The sequence below is a fragment of the Semicossyphus pulcher genome, unplaced genomic scaffold (assembly GCF_022749685.1).
Source record: "Semicossyphus pulcher isolate SPU_LCO1_2020_fin unplaced genomic scaffold, fSemPul1.0.p SCAF_8, whole genome shotgun sequence".
In the NCBI taxonomy this organism is placed as follows: domain Eukaryota; kingdom Metazoa; phylum Chordata; class Actinopteri; order Labriformes; family Labridae; genus Semicossyphus; species Semicossyphus pulcher.
Genome location: NW_027211759.1, coordinates 20,848,952 through 20,871,392, shown reverse-complemented (window position 1 = coordinate 20,871,392; position 22,441 = coordinate 20,848,952). Strand labels below are relative to the sequence as shown.

Genomic DNA, 22,441 nt, shown 5'->3' with positions numbered 1-22,441 from the left:
AGATGTAACTTGTCCATGTAACTTGGACAGCATCCTTCTCTCTGACACAGCTGTCAGAGAGTCCAGCTCGAACCCCACAACGTCACTGGCCTTGCGGATCAGTTTGTGCAGTCTGTTGGCGTCAGCTGCCCTCAATACTTCTGTACAAAGTTGTTATGTTTTTAATGCCTGTAAATTAAAAACAAGCTCAGAATGCTGTATTAGGAATAACTGGGCTAATGCTCGTAATACAGCTACTATTTAACACCCTAATAACAATTTTTAAGACATTTTTTGAAATTGTTTTAAAAAAAATAATAGTAATAATAAAGTACAGTCACAGACTTTTTTTTAAAAAAATACATACAATTATGCTTTGTAAGACCGAACAACATGACATATTTTTATAAATATAGGTCATTTAAATCAAAATATTTACTTCACAAACAGTACCATCTGCTAATTTTTCACTTGTTAATAGAAATTCTGGTTAAGCTGATTTTACATGTAAAAGTGACGTTTATAATTTTGAAGTTCACTGATTCACATGATGGTTTGTTGAATGTGAACATGTAATTTTTCATTAGAAATACGTGTTCAAACTTCACATATAAAAAAAGACATATGTGACAAGATAACCATCTACACTCAATCTGTTTTGTAAGTTGCAAACAAGGAAGTTATTAGGTGCATAAATATCCATAAGTACATGGGAAAATGAACATTTATGAGAAGCCCAATATCTGAGCAGGAAATAGGCTTCATAACAGGTCGGCATTACAACATATCTTGAATACTTCCTCGTGTTTTGTCATCAAAAAGGCAGAAAAGGTAGTAAATCACCCTTCATTATCAGTTGTTTATGTAGGCACCGTGACTTCAGGGTTGGCTTTGCTTGAAATAAACATTGAATCATTCATTCTTTAATGTTGGATCACTTTATGTCACGTTTTATTTATTAAAGCAGTGTGTTATTTCTAACAGGGCCGTGACACAGTTCCCCAAAAAGTAAAGCTGCATTAGTGACGCAGCTCTAATCTGTCCAACTCACAGTTGGGACTGAATGCCTCACAGGTTCATTTGAGTGTGAAGAGAAAGTGATAAGGGGGCACGATAAGCTGCGGCTGTGTATCTGCTGAGAGAACACAATAGCCCCACTGAGCAGCTGGGGACACAGACACAAAATCCCAGCTGGCTGTCTTTATGCCCGTGATCAGGCTATCTTTCATCACTTCCCCGTCCGTCCTCCAGCATCTATCTGATTGAATTAATGTTCTCCCTTTTAAATAATAAAATAGCTCTTGCGTGGCTCATTCAAATCTGAGAATAATTTTCTGACAATAAGAGATAAAGACACTCGTGGACAGATACTGCGTATTGTTTTTAGCGAAACAAAGGTGGCCTGCATCATCTGTGCACCCTGGTGTAACACAAATAGATTTTACCTGTTCACACATTTTGCTGTCAGTGCCCTAGACTTGTCGTCTGCACTATTCTTGGCATAATTTGTCATGCAAAACAAAAACCAGTCACTGCTTAAGAGAGACACATGGATTAAATATCACTTTGCAGCTGCATGTGTGTGTTTCTGTTTCTCTCAGATAGATTACAACCGGTTTGGGTGCATGTTTGCTCGTGTGCCATCACCTTGCTTGCCTCTGATGCCCTAAAAGCAAGAGTTGTAAATATACTTGTTATGCTGGTTTAACGGTGCTTCTCCAAATTTCTGAAAACAATACACCCCCTCAAGAAACCGACAGAGTCAGAGGCCCGGATGAATCACATACAAAGGCCGCACTTATGCATATTAAAGGCTGATATCAGATGGCAGTGGCCGTCATGGATCCTAACACTCTGGGGGTATGTAAAGCCGGTGTTTGCATTCACAGGACTGTCAGTGGTCTGTTAGGAAAATCAAGCTCCGGTCTCTTTGTGCTGCAGAGGTTACATGAGGACGATTTGCCTAAAACAGTTCACTTATCAGCATGCAGTTACATCAAACATGCGCCCGTATCTCACCTCAGAGCAGCAGCCACGTTGCTCAGAGGTAAAGCTGAGGCAACTCTGCCCATGTTTGCCTGCCTCGTATAATTAAATGGAAAGTAGTATTATCATCCCTCTATCCATTATCTATACCGCTTATCCTGTTCAGGGTCGCAGGGGGCTGGAGCCAATCCCAGCTGTCATTGGGCGAGAGGCGGGGTACACCCTGGACTGATCGGCAGTCAGTCACAGGGCTGACACATAGAGACGCTCACACTCATCTACAGGCATTAACTTCTATTAATTAATTTCCCCGTGCTTTATTAATGATCTTCTAAAATGCATCGAGTAAGTAAGTAAGTAAAGCTTTATTTATAGAGCACTTAGTGTTCACAAGTCTGAATGTTAAGTCCTATACAATGAATCATTTGAGGTATAGAATAAATGATAGATAATTCCTATACATAATTCTGTACCTCCTTTGTTGGTGGCTGCCCTTTGCTTTGCAGCCATCAAACACAATATCCAATTTCCTGTAATTATTTAAGGATTATATTTATTTTACTCCTAATTATAACGTTTATTTCCGTGAAACATTAATCAGAGGACTGTTTGATTATGTTTATATTTGAAATGTAAGTGGATCATTTGCGTCATGGCTGCTTCAGAGAGTGGGAATAATGCTCCAACACAGAAGCTAAACAATGGAGCATGATGGAGATGCACTGCATTTTAATTTCCCTGCTAGCTTGTTCCATGTTATATCACAATATGGCAATCAGAAGCTATTATATCGATCCAATCAGGAGCAGTCACTTATTATAACGTCTCTCCGCACGCAATTTTCCCTATTGTATCCACGGAAAACAAAATTACAGTCTCTAATCAGGGACGGTTTCCGGCTAACAGGAAGAAACGCTCCGTTAGTCTCATACTGGAAGATTGTTCTTGATGTGGCTCTTGATAGTGACATGTGCTGTCATTCGCCTCACTTAGCATCATGACAGTGTTGGTTAGTGACACTGATGTGTGTGAGAGGAGAGCATGAAAACTGACAGATAAATCAGGGAGGAGATTAGACGCAGATTTGCTTGTGGAGTATAGGCCGGAGAAAGGAGGCCTTCATTGACTCTGCTGTTATCTTGTTAGCCATCGAGGGCCGTTCATTTGGCTACTTACTGCAGGAACAACTGTGGCACGCACTCGCTAACGCATACCTGTGTGGCATTTCACAATCATGTGATAAAACAGAATTTACCTGCATTATCTCAAAGTGGACGGCTATTTAACATCGAGCTCTCAACAGATTCAGATTCACTCGAGATAGACGATCAGCTCCAGATGAGCTGTGATTTGATGAACTCAGAAATGACTTCATGAAATAAATAGAAAAAAACTTTATTTGTAAGAAACATCAACAAACATTTACACACTTTCTTTACAGCTTAATGAATGCAAAGCATGAAATAAGACAAACCAAACTGTTATTTTCATGTAAATATGCATCACTTCTTCTTCTTCTTCTATGCATCTGTGTACTTCATTGCTGCTCTGTGCTCATGGAAATCTATTTTATCTTTCTTTAATGGTGTTTTTCTGCAATCATCAAGCATCTTTCCCAAGGGACACTTCACAGTGTTAGTGTCACAACACTCAACGTACATGTTTTGCACATGTGTTTGAATGCTATCAGCATGTGCTCCTCTGGGACTTTAATGTCTAAAAATGTAAGAAAAACAGTATTCACAATGTCTAATGTTGGCTTCTGGCAGTTTCTCATGTCCTTTCTTCAGTGTGTTCTTATGTAAACACACATAAGCAGTGCTTTCATGCAGGTATAATAAGCGAGTTCTTAATAAGGCACAGTATAGAACGTCTCAGTGCAGTGTCACAATAAAGGGATGGATTCAAAGAAACAACCAAACACACAAAACGTGGCAAAACATACAGTTATAAACAATGTGTAAACAATTCAAACATATCTTTATGAAAAACAGTAAATTCAAAAAACATCATACATCAAAGAAAACATAATTTAATGAAAGTGTCACTTCTCTGACTCCCTCCATCCTCGTGCGTTCCTTCCAAACTTGTACACCAGTCTGCGCCCGTCTACTCGCTCCAGGATCTCCCTTTTGTAGTAATATCTGAAACAGAGGACACATGAAGGGACTCGTAAATTCATTAAAAGTGAAAATTAATTACGAATCATCTGAAGCACGTCGGCAGCTGCAAATAACATCTTACAATTAAATTGCACATCTAATAAATGTTTTATGAATAAGATGAATTACAACAATTTGTGATGGGATATGATCAGAACTTTAATTATTTCCAAGGGTGTGCTGACTTAATCCTGCTAACAAGTACTGTCTGTGGATCCAACCAACAACTCATGGTGCACATCTACAGCTGAAACAGTCCCGAAAAAACGCTTCTTGTTTAAATAATGTTTGCTCAAAAGATAAAGCTGATTTTTTCAGCTTCAATGACTTTTTAAAATTGAATTATATATTTTCAGCAATTTTTAAAAAGTGATGTCATCAGTGGGAACCAGTGGACTTTGGGCCAACAGCCTCAGACAGGTTCTGGAGTCAGAAGTCAGAGCTTTGTGAGGAAGACAGTTGCATTTCTGTTTGGAGCTTTTCATGTTTCGTGTTGACGATCGCAGCCATATCATTTTACTTTTGTAATCTTTTTAAAAAAAAAAATTTTGTTGGGGCGCCGGTTTAGCTCAGCAGTTAAATCGCAATACATTACATTACATAATTCCGCATACAGAGGCTACAGTCCTCGATGCGGCGGCCCCGAGTTCAACTCCCTCCCCCGGCTCTTCGTCACGTGTCATCCCCACTCTCTCTCTTCCCCTGTTTCCAACACTATCCATTTTCCTCTCTCTCTGAATAAAGATATAAAAATGAACAAAAATAAATAAATAAATAAATAATTTGTTTGTCTCCCACCATGGCTACATAGTTCTGCAATGGTTGGCACTGTGGCCTCACAGCAAAAAGTTTCCTGGTTTGAACCCCTGGCCAGCAGGGGGCTCTTGTTACAACTTTCCCAGTGAAATCAGCGCGTTGATGCAGGTTTTTCAGACCCGGGAAGACCCGCATATAGATGCTGATTGTCTCTTTTCCCATTGCCAGTTGAGTATACTGCTTTCGGTCTCTTTTCTGCTGCGTCACCGTCTGACGTCACAAACGTGACGGAGATGTTGCGGTGGTTAGGTCTTTATTGTGTCTATTACTCATTCAGTTTGTTTCTCAAACTCGTCGCCGACTAATTCGGAAAGATGTTTGAGTGCTGCTTGGATGGAGACGGGCGGAATTTATAGCTGAGATGACAAAGAGTCACAGAAGTTACCAACGGAGCATAGCATCGTGCCGGTAATGGGGGCGGAGATTTGCGTGTCGACCTGGGTTTGGTGTTCCCATAAATGCCGATCGGAGCCGAGGCGATAATTACCCGGGTCACCCGGGTTACCGGGGTCACTCAGCAAAAAAGCCGGGTGTTTGCGGATTTTTCGACCAGTGGGGAATAGGCTTGTGTGGAGTTTGTTCTCCCCAGTGCATCCCACAGTCCAAAGACATGCTCGTTAGGTTAATTGGTGACTCTCAAATTGCCCATAGGTATTACTGCGAGCGTGAGATTGTCTGATTGACTGCCGATCAGTCCAGGATTTACCCCGCCTCTCACCCAATGACAGTTCGGATAGATGCCAGCCCCTCGCGACCCTGAACAGGATAAGCGGCATAGATGATGGATGGATGTATTGTATGTACACCAAAAGGATGATAATAAAACTTTTTCAGTGGACATACAAGTTGCCTCAGTTTCCCTGCTCTTTGGCAAACAGCATTTTATTTCAATGTGTTATAAACTTCCATCGCAGGAATTCAGATGAAAGGAAGCTAAGTTAGCTTGGTTGTTATCCCTTAGCTTTTGTTATGCATAACAGAGAGCACCAATCTGTGCGGTGATGCCATCAAGCTGCAAATCCTTCTGCTGCTGCAACACAGTAAAGAGAAAATCAGCTTTGTGGTCACAGTGACAATACCTGCGGGCACATTCTGTGGTTCCCAGTGGTTTGCACCACAATGAAATTAAGCTCATTAGATTAGCTCATCTGAATGTAAAGCTGTGACTGTAGCAGGAGCCAGGAGGAGAAGGCCATTTCAGTTCATTTAGAAGAAAGAAGTGACAATGAGGCAGTTCTGAAACGAGTCCATTAGGTGATCAGTTATGGGGAATGTGTTTTATATGGTTGAGTTTACTGGGTTTTAATGCGTGACCTTCACTGATACCATCTTTAAGGACCTGAAGTTATTTCAAAGTAAATTTCAGAGCTGTTACAGTGTGTGTTTTTTTCTGCAGGAAGTGCATTAAAAGCTGCTTAAGTAAATTGGATTAGGAAACAATGCAGGGTGAAATTTCTTCCTTATCACTGATTTTACAAGCCATTGCAAAAGTAGAAGTAGAACACCGCTGTGTACACGTGGGATGATTATTTTGAAGGGGCAGGATTTTCCTGCAGACAAGTTTCAAAAATGACACGAGGAAAAAGCTGAGTAAGAACTATATTTGCTGTATTTTTATCCTGTTAAAGATTTCACACTGCCTGATTTTGTATTTATGTGTAAGAGCTGTGCAGGTTTACCTCATCGCCCGACTCAGTTTCTCGTAGGTCATGCTGCTGTTGTTCTTCTTCTTGCCCCATAACTGTGCCACGGCCTCCGACTTCAGGAAGCGGAAAACGCCCTCTGTCCGGTCCTCCCACTTGATCAGCCCCGGGTTTCTGTCGGGGTTTAGCAGAATGTCTCTGATGAACTCCCACAAGTGGGTCCCCCTCGGGTCTGTTGGTGGAGAGAGGACATTGAATGGAAGGAATATACATATAGTAGATAACATATAGAAATCATCATGTGTTGCTGTGACTTACTGTGTTTTTTGACCTGATGAGGACGAAAGGAAGACCTTTTGATATCTGAAAGAAAGACATACGAATATTTTTCAATGTTTTTATTGATTTTTTTTTTTTTACTTATTATTCAGTTCCATTAAAAGACAGGAAGTGTGAACATGTACTTTTGTGTTTATTTTAAATTCCTCACCAGGGCTGGAGGGGGCGGGCGAGGCAGTAGGTCCTAGGTGAATTGTGGGGTCGAAGATTTCTGAGTAAGCAGAGAGAAAAAAAATCAAAGTTAGCATTTTACATGATCTGTTTGAATAAAAACAATAAAAACAGCAGTTTAATATATTTAAAGTCACTCTCTATCACCAAATGAGGGAACACAATGTTGGTTGAGCCTATGGCCCACTGATGAAAGCCTTTGCATTTGCAGCATTTAGTGTTATTACAGACTGGGTGTCTGTGGCGACAGTCGCCAGAGAGAATGAAACTGAGATCGCCGAGAGTAGCACTTTAACGTACCTCCAGTTGGATAGCTGACATCTGGAAATGGACAGGAGAAGTCTACTATGAAGGAAAAAGGTAAGAAGAGTTCATTAGGACGTATGAATTATCTTTATTTTTTTTCTGACTAATAATCTTGTTCGAGAGATTCTTACATTCTGGTTTGAGGTCAAGTTGCCCGATTTCCACAGGGTACTGTCCTGTGTAGGGATGAGAAGGAAACAGGAAGTGAATAATTAGCTTCGGGGAATTTAGTCAGTGTTGTGTAATGTTTGAAGATGAATTGATCACCTTCACATTCATACTGAGACACATCAGCAGTGTATAAAACAAACCTTTTACTTTTATGTTGAAAGCCCCCTCAGAGCCCTACATTACAAACTGTATTACAGTTACTGTGATGCAGGTGTTTGGTCAGTTTTGGCCAATGCAGATAATGTTTTTACTACCCAAATAGGAAGCATTTCAACTGTTTTCATTACAGTGGATAGCAAAAGGTGAGATAACAGAAATTACCGCACTCTCCTTTGTGTTGTTCTCTAGAATAAAATCAGGTAGAAAAATAGAGATAAGAAAGAATAAACATTTTTCAACTGGAAGCAGCCTTCCTCGGAAACCTAATCTTATTTTTGATAACAACTTCACAGTGTTAGCGACTGCTATGGCCTCGTGTTTTCATGGTATCATACTATCAAACAGTGTGACAGTGTAACACCTTAAACACCCATTAAAGTGAGCTGGGGTTACAGGCAGTGAGAACAATAGCAGCACTGTGACCTATTTTCAGTTACAGAGACCTTAAATGTCTGTGTCACCTGGAGGTTAAACCTGTTGTGCCTGGTTTCCTGGCGTTACTGTTGTTTTGAAATGGCTTTTACTTTAAGATGGTAGATAAAAAAAAGTGCTAATAATATTTTTTCTTTTTTTTGCTTTACTTTCCTTTAACCCACATTCAACAACAAAATACCTCTGGTCTATGAACTCAAAATAACCCTGATTACAAAACAGCCAGTCCTCAGCCTGGCCTCACATCCTCTCTGCGCTTTGTTAAGAGACTCTCCCTGGCAAAGGCAAACAACAAATCCATCATCTCCCTCGCTTCACACTGTCCTTCGCCCTCCTGTAGCCCCGTACAGTGCGACCCCTGATCGGCTCTGTGATCCCTTCCCTAAAACACTTCAGCAAGACTTCTTTCAAGACCTATCTCAGCTTTTCATTAGGACTAACCTTTCTTCCTTTTCTCCCCCCTTTAGCCCTCTCTGTCACACACCTCCCCACTTGAGATCCGTGATGCTGTGGAAGAGGATGGGTCCCACGCTGCCGGCAGCACGGAGGAAGTCCTGGTACGTCAGGCTGCAGAGCTGGTGGCCGTCTATATCGAAGTTTTGGAAGGGAATGTTGGAGGCGTCGATCTGGTGCATGTCCATCACCTGCTGCAGCCACTCCCACACCTGGAACTTCGTCCAGTACTGAGGCTGGGAGTCCCGAGGCCACAGGCGACCTGTGTGACCCGACATCACCATGGAAACTGCAGACATCGATGGTTGTGTATGAAAACATCGTTAAACAGTTGTGTACATCAGGAAACTAATTCGCTTGAATGTAAATATGCGTCTGATGAGGGAAATGTGTCTACTGAAGGTCTTTGTCTATAATTAATCGGCGGAGCAGTTTACTGAAAGAGCTTCTCAGCTGGGACTCTCTAATTCGTGCCTTGTGTTTCAGATCTGTGGGCTCACCAGGTGAGCAATACATCAGATGTTAATTGTTAAATGATTTCATTTTGCATCGCCGTTTCATAACAACAAACGCATTGCTGAATAGAGAGCAATCAGAATCCTTCAGCAGAGAAAATTTACATATTTTCTCGAGGCGTTTTAGGATATTATTCAGACTATTTAATTAACCGATTTGCGTCAGTGAAGGGTGCAAACACGAGGCCAGGAAGGAACACAAAAGGCTTTATTAGGAGCGCGTTAGCGCGGGTGACAGGCCTCACCATCAGGGTAGGAGTTAGTGGGGCCCCAGGTGGAGGTCAGCTGGCTGTCCAGGGTGGTGGAGGGAGTTACGCTCATGTTGTAGCTGCTTCACTCTGTTGTACCATGGCACAGAGGCTGAGCAGGAGAGGAGGAATTCACTGTACAGATAGATTAAAATAAATCAATAACTTTTAAAACAACACATAAGATATTGCTTAGAATCAATAAATCTATTTTCTGACACGGCAACAAATCACATCAAAAGTTATCTTAGGACACTTTACTTAAAGAGCAAGTGCCAATTCCCCAAACGGACGAGTTATTTGCAACAGTGGCAAGAAAACATTTCCTTTGAAAAAGGCAGAAACCTTCCTGGTTCATTGGTCGATAGTCATCTGCCACAAACATCAAGGTCAATTCAGGTTGTTTTTTTTTGCCTTCATGAGATAGGACAGTGAAGATGGACAGGAAATGTGTGGAGAGAGTGGGGTTAGATATGCATCAGAGGGTAAGACTGTCGCCTCTGCACACGGGTCACCTGCTCTACCAACTGAGCCAAACCAGCGCCCCAACTATATAATAGTTCTGATTACTGATAGCGAAGTCATGCAGGAAAACAATGCATGCATGCAAATGGCGCAGTTATATCTGAATGACATCTCCTTTCAAGTTAACAGTTTTATCAGAGCTCCCTGCTAATTCGAACAGAAACTGCTGCTGCTTCACGTTAAAGTCAAAACATGGGGCGGCTTTTAATGCGAAACCAAGAGAATTTTGTATTTTAAAACCTTTTTTCCACAGTAGCCATAGGTGTCAGCAAATTAAGCAGGCCTAATATATTAAGCGTAAAGTTTAAACGCTGTAAATTAGTCGATAGAAAATAGTAATACAGGTCATCTCAGTTTTTGGCTTGTAAAAGCTGCTCTTTGGACTTGGAGGCTTATTTTTATCCTTTAGTAACATTAAAGCAAAATAAATCTACAGTTAATTCCTTTCCTGTCTGAGTTACTAATATTATATTTTATGTATTTGACTTTACATAATTACCTCTTCTTTCCTGTAGTGTTTAAGCTGCACCTTTGCTCGTACTCTAAAAGGTTTGCAGCGCTGTATAAATATAGAGGTGAATAATGGCATGTTTCAGACTTAACCAAAGGCATATTTGCATCCCATGTAAATAAAGCTTGTCAAAATTTCAGCAGAGGCTCTGTTTGGCCCGGCAGGAGGTGGAGAATCATCCACAACAGCTGAGTCATTTCTGACACTATTCACTGCCAACAACAGGTTTTGTGTTACTGTGTTTAGTTCCATGGAAGCGATAACATTTCCAACATTTAAATAAGATCTTCTCGGCCTTTGGAAGTAAACTTAAATTGTCTTAAAAAGTGCCCTACATAAGACATTTTAAAAAGATGTTAGTCACAGTGAACGCAGGTGTTGTAAATGTTAGTTTTATATCCTAACCAAGCTAACCAAGCTATCAAAGGTCAATATAATGTCTGCCATCTGTTCCAGGTTACATAAATTCCTTACAGTGACCCACTTCTTCTCTTCCCTGGAAGATCACACCTTTATGACAGGTTATAAACCAAACTATGACACACGTTTCAACAGCAAGTTAAACTCTAACACATCTGAACAGGCAGGCAACGCGTTTTCCTTTAAGATCTGCCATATCAGTTTCATAACATCCTAAAGTCAAGAGCTCCGAGTGAGATTTCCTCCGGGGATAGGTGACACATGCCACTATGCCAAGGTAGATCAGCTCCTCAGCTGACAGTCTGTCAAGTCTGCTCAGACTGCCGTATGCTGTGCGTTAACCCTCGACACTGTCTGTTACCGCCAGGCAGGTGTCTCACCAACAAGGCAGCAGGTACTGTCTGACAACACAACAGTCACGCAGCACGGCTAAAGGAACAAAGGCAGGGTTATGTCTTTACCACCATTCAAGTTATGAATTAATATCCCGTAACTGAGTCATAAGGTAGTAAAATAATCCGTCCATTGTGTCTTTGTGATGACTTGAGGAGATAAGGCGATATAAAGAAGTTTACACAAGCAGTCAGGTGAGTTCATTTCAGTTTCATTTCACTCAGACATTTTTTTAACCATCATTTGCATCGACTCTAAGTATTGTTTTTTAAACTGACCTGTAACTAAAACTGAGCGTTATTCCTTTGCATTAAATGTGCAACCTTTCTGCAACTCCAAACTGCTGAAACAGAGCGGGGATGTGCACTGCTGACTGTGTGAAAGTGTGCTGAAAGATTGCAAGCTCAGGGGAAAATGTTAAAGTTAATGCATAATAATAGTGCGTCCCAATACATGTTTTTCAGGAATTTGGACAAAAAGTGTATTGAGGGTTAATCGGTTAGTTTTTAGGTTTTGTTACACAGATAATCTTAGCTTGTTATATGTATCATCAGTCTGTAGAATGAGACCCACGGAGGTCATTGGAGGTCTAAACTGATTGGATCCACAAACCTTTATGTGCATTAATACAAAACAAATGTCAGAATTGTGAAAAAAATAGCATTTTTTTTGGTGACACTTGTTCAGGCACAGTGAATTAAACGAGTTAAAAAGCATGTTAAACAAAATATTCACCATATTTTTTTTTTACAATTAAATGGCATTAACACACTGAGCTTATCACAGCAAGTTTCAGTTTGATCGTACAGCATTCAGTCAATTCAAAAAGCACAAGCTCAGTGGGTAGAGCGGGTTCCCCATATACAGAAGCTACGGTCCGAGATGCAGTGGCCGCAGGTTTGACTCCCGTCCTTGGCCCTTTACTGCACGTCATCCCCCACTCTCAGCTGTCATATAAATAAAGGCAAAAATAATGCTAAAAGAAAAAAAAAAGCAATGCCAGTAAGACAGCTTACCCCGGCAGAAGAATGAATCCAACCAGGCCTGATCAATGTCTCACGTAGATCCCCTCCAAACACTGCTGAGCAGCTACAGTATCTGGCCGTCCTGATACCCTAAGAGGACTAGTATTTACAGTCAGACGTAGTCCTTTAGCGTCCCAAATCTTTGAATTACTTCATAAAAGCATGCAGTCATACTAGTTGCTCCCCTATCACAATGGCTGTTTTATTCTCCTAACTTCCTTATACCGCACCAATCGGTTAACCTACCTGTCCATGCTCATAACAGGTAGGTATTTGCATGATACACACCCACACGCACCAACAACCCTCCACTCCTCTCACACACACACACACACACACCTGACATAACTTTCATACTCCTTATTGGCACTGTTCTCTCTCACGTGCTCTCTCTTACACTCACTCAAGAAACACATAATATATACACAGGCATGGATCCAAACACATTCATAAGCCCATGGAGGAAACGTTAAACTGCTTGAAATCATTGTTCATGTAGTTGCTTAAAATAGTGTTTAACCTTTGGAGAAAATTTCCCCTGTGTTACAGCGTTGCACAACATTTGTTTTCCCTTATTTCATCATGATGAACGAGGTGCTGACAGTTTAGGTAAGAGGCCCTGAGAGACTTTTTTCTTTCTGAACGTCGCTGGAACTGCAAAAACTGTGTTCCTGAAAAGACTGTAAGAAAATGCCTTCATCTGGGTAACACATTTACAAATGTCTCTAATCGTTTTACTGTGGTTTCTTTCAGCTTTCAAATACCAAAGCGGCTTCCACTTTGCGCCTCTTTGAGCGACGATTTCACTACATAGGTTGAGCTTATTTCAGTCTCACCTTGAGTTATGGATGACCTCGCCTCATCACAGCCGCATTAAACTTTGATCAACTCTTAAAATAGCTTCCACTGTCATGCTGTGAACCACAGGTGTCTGAGTGGAAACTGACAGATGACAATTAGCTTTGGTATGCCGCTTACATATCCCACTGAGACGCACATAACAGTGACAGGAGTGGAGAATCAAAAGCTTTAAGGCTTCTTTCTGTGTAAACAGTGTTCATATGTGGTTAAGTAATCTCTTGTCAGGGATCATACACATCCTTTGGTGACAAGATAAGCTTTCTTTAAAGGAACATCAAAAAGTACTTTAAATGACATGTTACAATGAGTTAAGACAATAAAAGTACTGAACAGTTGTGTTTCAATTTAAATCAGCCATTGTGAGCAAATAGTGCAAAAATAAAAGATCATGAATGTGAAGCTCATCAAATTCCTAAAAACATGTTTTTCCTGTTTTGTTGTTTTTCCACTTCACATCTGCCAAATGCAAAGCATGTCTTTCCAAATCAAAACTGCACGGATTAAACAAACAATACCCACGTAGATGTCGGTCTTAATGTGTCTTAAAAGCCTTTATACTGAATGTAGTCACTCTTTCTTTCCGCTGTTGCCCCACACTGACAGCGATCCGATGGAGTTCAAAACTTCTATTTTTGCTTGACGCCAATTAGGGTTTGGGGGAGAAAAAAAAAATCTTTGATCTGAGATCTAAATCTGATCTGTAGCCTTGTACCACTACAATACCTCTCGGGACCAGAGGCAGTAACAATATTATGTTGATAATTGAAGTGACTTTGAGCTCTGTTGAACTGTATAACAGGTTGGAGCAGGAAGAAGTCTGTCAGAAAGTGTGTTAGGTTTCTCTCAGAGCTCCTCAGCACATCAGGTGAAGGGAAATAGGAGGTGATACTTAACAAATAAACTTGTTAATTTAACCGTATATAATGTCAAACTATAAAAACAATGAATTCATATTTAATAACATCAAAGTCCTAATATTTAGTCACCTCATGAGGCTAACATTTAGGGCATACACCACATTTACATAGCCATTATTCACGCATGTCACGCTCAGGTTGTAAAGCGCAAATGCTGTTATAATGTCGTACTGCTGTTGTTCAGGTTTAAAAGTCCTAAAAACTTTTACCTCAAAAGAACCCAAAAAGACAGGGTAGTCTATAGGGGAAAAAAAATAAAAAAGTTGGGCATATTTAAGATAGAGAACAGATTTGATAACCCATTGGCTAACGTTAGACAACAGCTGAAGTTAGCATCAAACACTTCGTAGCTATATAACAGGAAAAGCATACTTTCCTAGCTAATATTACTGTTAGCTACTGCAGAGTTAGCTTGTTAGCTTGATAACTAGATAGGCTTGCTAAAAATTTAGCTTGCCAAAAAGGTTGATAACAGAAAAAAATCGTAGCTTACACTACCGTTAGCAAGGGATTTTAGCATTTCCTCTTGTAGCCTCTTATTTAGGCTAATTGTGATATGAGTGGTTGAATGCTAACTTAAGCTGTTGTCTAAATGTTGTCTTGAAATGTGGCCCAATGTCTCCAGCTTTTTACTATCTATTGTGTTTTCAATTGCTGATCAATTGGGAAGCAGTGAAGTGATATAAGCTGCCCACTTGGATACTCCAATACATTTGTAATGTATTGAGAGAACTTTTTGCTACTTGACAGTGTATCAATGTAGGTATTTAACATTATAGTTAAGAGACATTATACTATTTGATAGTGTTACAAGATGCGATAGGAAAGGTAAATCTAGCTAATGTTAATGTTAGCTAAAAAGCTAGAAGGATATAGGACTTGGTTGAATGCTAACATTAGCTGGTAGCTAAGCTGTCAGTACTATGTTAGCTGTGTCCGAAACCAGGGGCTGCAGCCTTCCAAGGAGGCGGTCTACGGAGGATGAGCCATTCGTAACTTGCGTAGACCGTTAAAGCCAAACTGAAATGAGACGGTCTGGTCTATGTAGGATTTCCTGTTTGCATCACCAGCTGTTCCCACCCCTACCCTAACGTAACCAAACGCCGCTCCAGTTGCCTAGCAACAGGTAGCTAGAAAGCAAACTAGCTTGCAAAACTAATGTCACATAACTTAACCTGTTATTTTAAAGATCATTTGTTTCAAGGGCCCTTTCGTATTTTTTAAAATTTGTATCATTCGCTTTTCGATTGAGTTGAAACCAAAAACGTTTACATTTAAAAGTGTTTTCTTCGGCTGCGTAAGAGTTCACCATCTCATTTGAATTGGTGCGCAATGAATCTTGGGATACATTGGGCCGCGAAGGATGCACCTGATGGATCCTTCGCGGCCCGGGAAAAGGACGACACATTTGTCTGCCGCGTCTGAAGGAGCCTTTGATTGGAAATGGGACAGCCTTCGATGCGCCGCTGCAGTCAGCCTTCAAATATGGCCTTCGAAGGATGCAGCCCCAGAGTTGGGACACAGCTGTTGTTTCCGTCTGAAATATGTCCCTCTGGAATATCACTATCCTTCTCTTTTGTAGTTGCTAACCAATCCAATAGTTTTTCTTATTCTCTATAACTTGCAACCCTAGAACAGAGCAGTTAGACATAACACCATTTTAACTTCCCTCCCTGAGTGTGATCATCAGTAGAAAGCTGCTACTGTTTGAATTCCTCACTCTATAGATCCATGTTATCAACATACCAGCTAAGTTCTCTGCCCTCTGCAGTTCACACTGAGCTCACTTTGGAGGCTCTCACTCTCTTTCACTGAGTGTTTGTGTGACTTGGACCGCTGCCCACAGCTCAGCCTCAGAGGTAATGAGGGAATTCAGTGTTAGCATGATTATCTCAGAGAGTTCCCTGAATGGCAAAGCCCACCACTCCTCCTGATCCACCTGCAACTCTCTGACACCGCTCATCACTTACACAAGTTCTGGATAAGTTGCCTCTGGCTCTCCCTGCAGCCCGTCTGCTGCCTGTTTGTAACACAGGTGCTCTTTGCTGGATTTTTTGGAGCAGTTTCCCCAACCTTTTTTTTAAAGGGTAAAGTGCCTCCGGGGTGTAATTTGGGCCTTAAGCCGTGTTTGGCGCCGTCCTACCATGAATGCCTGACCAGATTTTATTGCAGTAAGATTAATAGGCCCATCAGCAGTGCGCTGAAGTCACACAATTCTCATCATGGCCAATGGTTTGGCCTGCTTCTCAAACTTCTTCTTTTTTGTTCTTTTTCTATCACTTTTTATTTTTTTTGCTATGTCACCAGGAGAGCCAAGTATTTGGCATCTCATTTCATGGATCTTCGTTCTGCCTTTTCAGGGTGGATGTGGGTCGACATATGCAGAAGTCCACTGGGGGAATAGAGAGAAGAAAAAAAAAGGAGAGACAGAGTGGGAGAGATCAAAGTCTGTCATTTCAACTCCACTCTGTGTGAGTCAGGCTACCAACATGGTGAGAGGCACTGAAGACATCCTCCCAGACACGAGAAAATGTCATCAAAATGCTGGCATTATAGACAGTGTCATCTATTTTTAAATGGAGAGTCAAGCAGAGGCTTATGTCACCCTCCAATAATAGTACACTACTGATCCATTTATAAAGAGGCTTATGACTTGCTTAGCGGCACTGTGAAATATTAATGCTTCATTTGAGGATGCGGTCAAAAGTTTCTCTTTGACAGGAAAGGCTGTCAAAGCTGTCAGTCAGAAGAAACAGACAAGACAGGAGGAGGGTACAGTTTGCACGCTCTAATGAACAGGAACTTATTAGCAGGAGTATGTCTATTACTGTCCCACTTGCCTCCCCTCTTTCATTAGCTGCTTATCACGCCCGTTAGTGTCTTCTTTGATACTTCACATTTTTGATTAGCATATGATCCGAGGGGGAAGAGGGAAAAATCATTTTATTAGTGTCAATTACTGCTACAAATGACAATTTCACTGCCTAAATTGTAATTTTACATTTCCTTCCTGTCAAAGAACAATGGCTGTGTAATTACAGTAATGAGAAATGCAACAGGAAATGAATTATTCACATTCCTCTTCCTCTCCTGGTCTTTTGAACTCCTCCACGTCTGTTTGATTGGCAACCAATCGGCGGTGTTAATCATTCTGCATGGAGGGCACAAGTTCTGCACATCTCATGAGTGGTGCGTTCAGGTGAAGGAATGCCAGAGCGTGGCGTGAATGATGTAAAAAAAAATACCTTTCACTTCTACTTCTCACTTCTTGACAAAGCAGGGTGCACATCCCTCCTCCACCTATAGGTGACACTGTTGTCTCATATACCGCTTGGGAGCAAGGTTACGTGATGAGTGAGTAACACAGATGTGATATGAGAGTGTGTAGGCGATGGAACATGCATGCTGATGGTTAGTGAATGCCATGCCACTCATACAGGTTAAAATAACCTACATACACTTCCTATACCTCCTTAAGGGAATGTTGCAGAGGTGTAAGAAGGATACATGTGAGAGAGAGAGACATGTGAGTGACAAGAAAGGAGGGTCGGACCAGACTGCAGAGAGTGCAGTGTGAGCTTGTTGTGACAAGGCTGTACTGTATCATAGGTTAGACACAGCTAGTGGCAGCCCCTTGTGTTTCAATTAGCGCATTTCAGAGATCCACCTACATAGTTCTTCTGGGGCATCAATGACTGCTTGTCTCTCAGTATCCTAACTACTGCAGGCTCAAACAAGACACTGAGGCTGTGCAGAGGTCATTTATTTCCAAATTGTGTTTTTTTCAAGATTTTATTAATGGCAGTCCCAAACATAATTATTATCTCTTTGCAGATCTCCTCAGCTATGTACAGCAGAACTATGACCTCATTGTCTGGGTTTCACATCTCCTGCTCTCATCAGCATCGTATCCAGATGCAGCAGGCAGCTGTTTTGAAAAAAAAAAAACAACACGATGTGCATGCAAAATGCTGTTGAATACAATGGGGCATTTAATAGCTAAAGAGTCAGATATTTCACTCCTGCATTTTTACAGAAGGGAGATGAATATTTGGCAGGTAACAAGAAATTTGACTAGTATGTCACTGTTTCCAGTTTATTTCTGCTGCTTTCATTATTGCTTTAGTTTAAATTGTTCTTACTAAGAGAAAAACAATGCTTGTTTGCACTCTTGATGAGAATAAGGTGACAAGATTGACACCACTATATGTCTGCATGGTATAAGGATACACACCTGGAAACATGGGCAACAGTGAATAATATAGAACAGTAACATTAAGTATTATAATTGGTTCTGTATGAAAACGTCACTACGTCAGTGCAATACCATAACAATCCTACTTGGCAGAACTGAAATTTGAAAATTAAACATGATTAAAGGCCAAAACACACAGATCAGCCATAACATTATGACCACTGACAGGAAAAGTCAATAACATTGATTATCTCGTTACAGTAGCACCTATCGTGTGGTCCGATACAACAGAAGAGCTAACTGTACAGTAGCTCAAACTGCTGAAAAAGTTCATGCTGGTTCTAATAGAAAGATGTCAGAACACACAGGGCATCACAGTTTGTTGCGTATGGGGCTGCTATCCCCTGTCCACCGCTGAAAGCATATACAATAACATAACCAAACTGTTGCATCATGCTATATACTTTTTATATAATAATGTTAGTATGAGACTGACCTGCCATTATCCATATTCAGCATTGCATTGTTTAGTATTTAGTTGCTATGGCTTAAGTGGTTTAACTTAAAATGTAAAAGAGTTCTTGACCAACTAATCAAGTCGGGACAAGCAAAACATGACACGATCACTGAGTAGCCCTTTTATAGACAAGTATATACTTGACTGCTAGCACTGCACACTGTTTTACTGTTTTATAGTTGAAAAATGCTTTTTATTATCAACATCAAGGAGGTTTTGAACTAAAAATATAATTAATACAGGGCTTTATTTTTACATCCAAAGATTTTAAAAATAACTCATTCAATGGCTTCAATATTATGGAGGCTTCATGGAGAAGAGTTTAAAACTGAAAAGAATGTTGAATTGGTTAAAGATTTACTTACTGTAAGTGTACAAGGCTAAGATACTCCATGAATCTCCAAGGTAATCATTTCCTGTTTTGTCTTAAATAACTATGTCAACAGGCAGTAAGAGTGTATGCAATGCAAGGATAGTGGTGGTGTTGTAGAGCACACGACTAGCACACATTTGGGTGAAATTAAGTCTAAAAACAGAGCGACAGAGACGCAGACATCAGGCGTTAGCAAAGCTTAAGGGGATAGTGGTTGCCTTGGAAAGAAACACTATGCATCTCATATTTGTCCCTTCCTTATGAAACAAAACCCTCTCTTGGTACAAGTTGTCAGCCGTTAAGAACCAGCAGAAACGTGACAAGTGGCTAAATTGGGAAAGAGCAGTTGTTGAAGCAGAAGGCTGAGCCGTACAGTCAGCTAACCACCTGTGTAAGCAGGGGGCTGATATTCTGGTCTCAGTGAATTAGCTGTAGTACTCTCAGAGCTGTCAACCTTTTACTGAAATTACCACAGACCGCTCACCGTGTGCATGTATGATTGAGGTAATGTGATTATTCTGTAAAACTGCACGTTGGAGGTCACATTAATCAATTCCCACACTTTAATGTGAATATGAATGAGAGGAAGTTATAGAAAACAGTCGTATGGTTCCATGTTAATGAAGTGTAGTTTGTCAGGTTTTATTGTTGAAAGAGAAACTGGAGAGCATCGTACGTCGTACTTATTAATCAAACTGTGGGGAAATATGTTCACACTATGGAATTTTGGGCCCTCAACAGCCATTTATGGAAAATAGAGTTAACTTCACAACATAAGAAGTCTACAAATTACAATACTGACACGAACAAATCTAATTGTAAGAGTCATTTTTTGGAGATCTCATCGTGTCCATACTGGCTTTCAAGCTAACCCTCACTAGTGCAGCTCCGATGTAAGAGATGGGGGACGAAATTCAGTTCTTTTCTGTGTGATAATGCTTTCTGAAGTTAGCTTAGTTAAATCAAAAAGCTTTCAAAGTTAAAGATTTATATGATGGAAATTGTCACTTAGTGTAACTCTCCCTCCATTGCAGTCTCGGCGCAAGGAGAATAACTATGAAAGATACTGAACTCACAAGTCCAATGCCGCTTAAGCCCCTTTTTTGTTTGACTAGCACGTTAGCTGATAGGCTAGACACTAATGCTAGCTAAAATACAGTGAGGGTTAGCCATTAAAAACAATGAAACCAACAATCAGAATATTTGTAATTACTTACCAGTGACTTTGCTACAGCAACGTTAGCTTGTGGTATTGATTTCTAGCTACCTTAAAACATTAACATTACTCTTTTGGTTAAAGTGTTAGCAATGCTAATGTTCCAATTGGCAACCACTAACAGACACAATGCCATTGTTGTCTTGGCTGTTTGGTGGTCGTTCCTCTGTGGCAGCGCAAGTTATTTTATTTCCATTGCATTGCTGGACCAATATGCTCGTGAGAAGGGTTTATTGGCACCGAACTGTGGCATGGTTCCAAATACTGATTCCTCCAAATTTGGATATAGTTTCTGACACTACTCAGAAGTTTTTAATTAGATTAGTGTGATTGTTTGCATGCAGGGAATCTGTTTTGGAGATTTAATATCTGTAGGCCTACTTTCTATGACAGAAGAAATTGACCTGTTACAGGAGAGTATGAAGGTGTGAAGTTGTTTTGTAGTGCGTTTCATTGTAGTCTGTGGTGTTTTTATATATAAATGTTGTGTACTGTACTGAGATAAATGTAATGTGCCTATGCAAGTCGAAAAACTAGGTTTTAAACCAAGTTTCACATGACCCCAGGCTTTTTTTCCCAACATAGCCTTAGTGTTGACTTGACCTTTATGCCTCCGTCAAGCACAAACATTCACTCATCGCTAAGTAGTTAGCCCTTTGCCAAAATAGCACACACTCTTGATTTTAGTATTATTAGAATCTAATAGTCTGTTTCTTTGTAATGGATGCGTTTTTTCCCATAAAGTTCACAAACACTGCTATAAATACAGTGATAATTTACCAGCCAAAAATAGCAGAAGCGCCATGTCTATTGGGTTTTGTTCTTGATCTGTGTAACAGTGTCTTCATAGTTCATTAAGATCCAATTAACAGAGATAGGAAGGGAGGCTGCAGACAGAACCAAGAATGATTTTGCAGAGACAAATAAACAAAGAAAAAAAAATCAAAAATGAGTCCACAGTTTGTTTTTCACTTACTATTACTTAATGATGTGTTTCCAGGCTCTGCTGCTTCATGATGTTTCAGAACAAACTTTCAGCTTTATCTATCAATAATTGCAGACTAAGAAGCTATGCAATTAAAGTGACACCCCTGTCCACTGTCCGTCGCCTCATCAGTGTACACTTTTCGCTGACCTTTCCCCCTTAACAAGCAGCTAATGATGGATAATAAAGAGAGAGTGAGACAGGAAGTGACAAGAGGAGGGAAAAAGGGAGTGTTTTTCCAGGACATGTGAAAGTGTCACTTATGTCTTAAGCCCTCCAGCCTGCCACCCAATACTTTGCCTCGTCTTTTTGTCTCACTCTCTCTGACTCTCTCCATTATGAATTAATAGGCTCTCAGCAGGGAAATTTAGACTGTAATTTGAAAGCTTTTCTGAACAACTTTGACAGTCTAAAAGTGGCACACTATGCCACCTGCAGAGTGAACAAACGAGGGAAAAGAAAGGAGGAAGTGAGGAACTGTATCCAGAGAGATGAGCGAGTGAGGGGAGGAGAGCAACAATTAGCATTCCTGAGGCTGCATGTGTAACTAATTATGTGTGAGCTTTGTGACAGGGAGGCTGTTGAGTGCAGTAATGGGATCCCTGCTGCTTAATGAACATGTCACTAGCTTTTGTCTGAGCTGAAGGAAAGAGACAGCTCTTGATGACCACTGGGTATCTATCGGACAATGTGCGTGTTCAATGTGTTTGTAACGCGTGTCCCTTTGCGTGTCTGCATGCTTGCGAGACCATTTGCTCTGGGGAGTGTGTATGTGATTGAAAATAAGCTAGTTCTTCATGACAAAACAGTCGTTCACTCTTGCTAACATGAAAAACATTCAACAAATTGTTTTAGTTTTCCATAGTTACACATTTATTCTTGCTTTAGGGCTCTTGTTCATACTTTGAATGAATTAACCTTAGATATTTTAAAGACATGTAGATTGATGTGTCTCTGCAATTCCAAGCATTGTTAAATACAATTACTTGCATTTCTCCCTTTTTTAGCTAACCTTAATTTAGCCATTAGCAGGGCCAGTCTGATACAGACACAGCCTGACAGTTAACTATTGGCTGTTAGCTAGTTTTCAAGCTAACGCTACTCTGCCATGGTTACAAAAATC

General features: G+C 40.5%; 1 protein-coding gene across 2 annotated transcripts; it reads right to left on the bottom strand.

Annotated features, from left to right (window-relative positions):
• Window positions 1–3,344: 3,344 nt before the first annotated feature.
• On the bottom strand, window positions 3,345–12,504 carry ehf (ets homologous factor). 2 transcript variants are annotated; one of them, XM_069687194.1, is made up of 9 exons: window positions 12,246–12,504; window positions 9,378–9,515; window positions 8,649–8,906; window positions 7,534–7,578; window positions 7,397–7,441; window positions 7,077–7,136; window positions 6,905–6,949; window positions 6,623–6,818; window positions 3,345–4,109 (listed from the first exon to the last, which is right to left on the bottom strand). In XM_069687194.1, exons 2-9 carry the CDS (start codon window positions 9,451–9,453, stop codon window positions 4,010–4,012), a joined length of 825 nt encoding a protein of 274 aa, XP_069543295.1. In that variant the 5' UTR covers window positions 9,454–9,515; window positions 12,246–12,504; the 3' UTR covers window positions 3,345–4,009. The 2 variants fall into 2 exon arrangements, with proteins under 2 accessions (XP_069543295.1, XP_069543296.1); XM_069687195.1 differs by having other exon boundaries at window positions 7,397–7,438.
• Between the last annotated feature and the right edge of the window lie 9,937 nt (window positions 12,505–22,441).

What these genes read in the sequence shown, in the direction of transcription:
- ehf (XM_069687194.1), bottom strand. Translation starts at nt 9,453, where the DNA reads ATGAGCGTAACTCCCTCCACCACCCTGGACAGCCAGCTGACCTCCACC. An exon ending in ACTTGACCTCAAACCAGAAT is followed by an intron (nt 7,442 to 7,533) that starts GTAAGAATCTCT and finishes TTTCCTTCATAG; the next exon opens with TAGACTTCTCCTGTCCATTT. An exon ending in AAACTGAGTCGGGCGATGAG is followed by an intron (nt 4,110 to 6,622) that starts GTAAACCTGCAC and finishes CCTCTGTTTCAG; the next exon opens with ATATTACTACAAAAGGGAGA.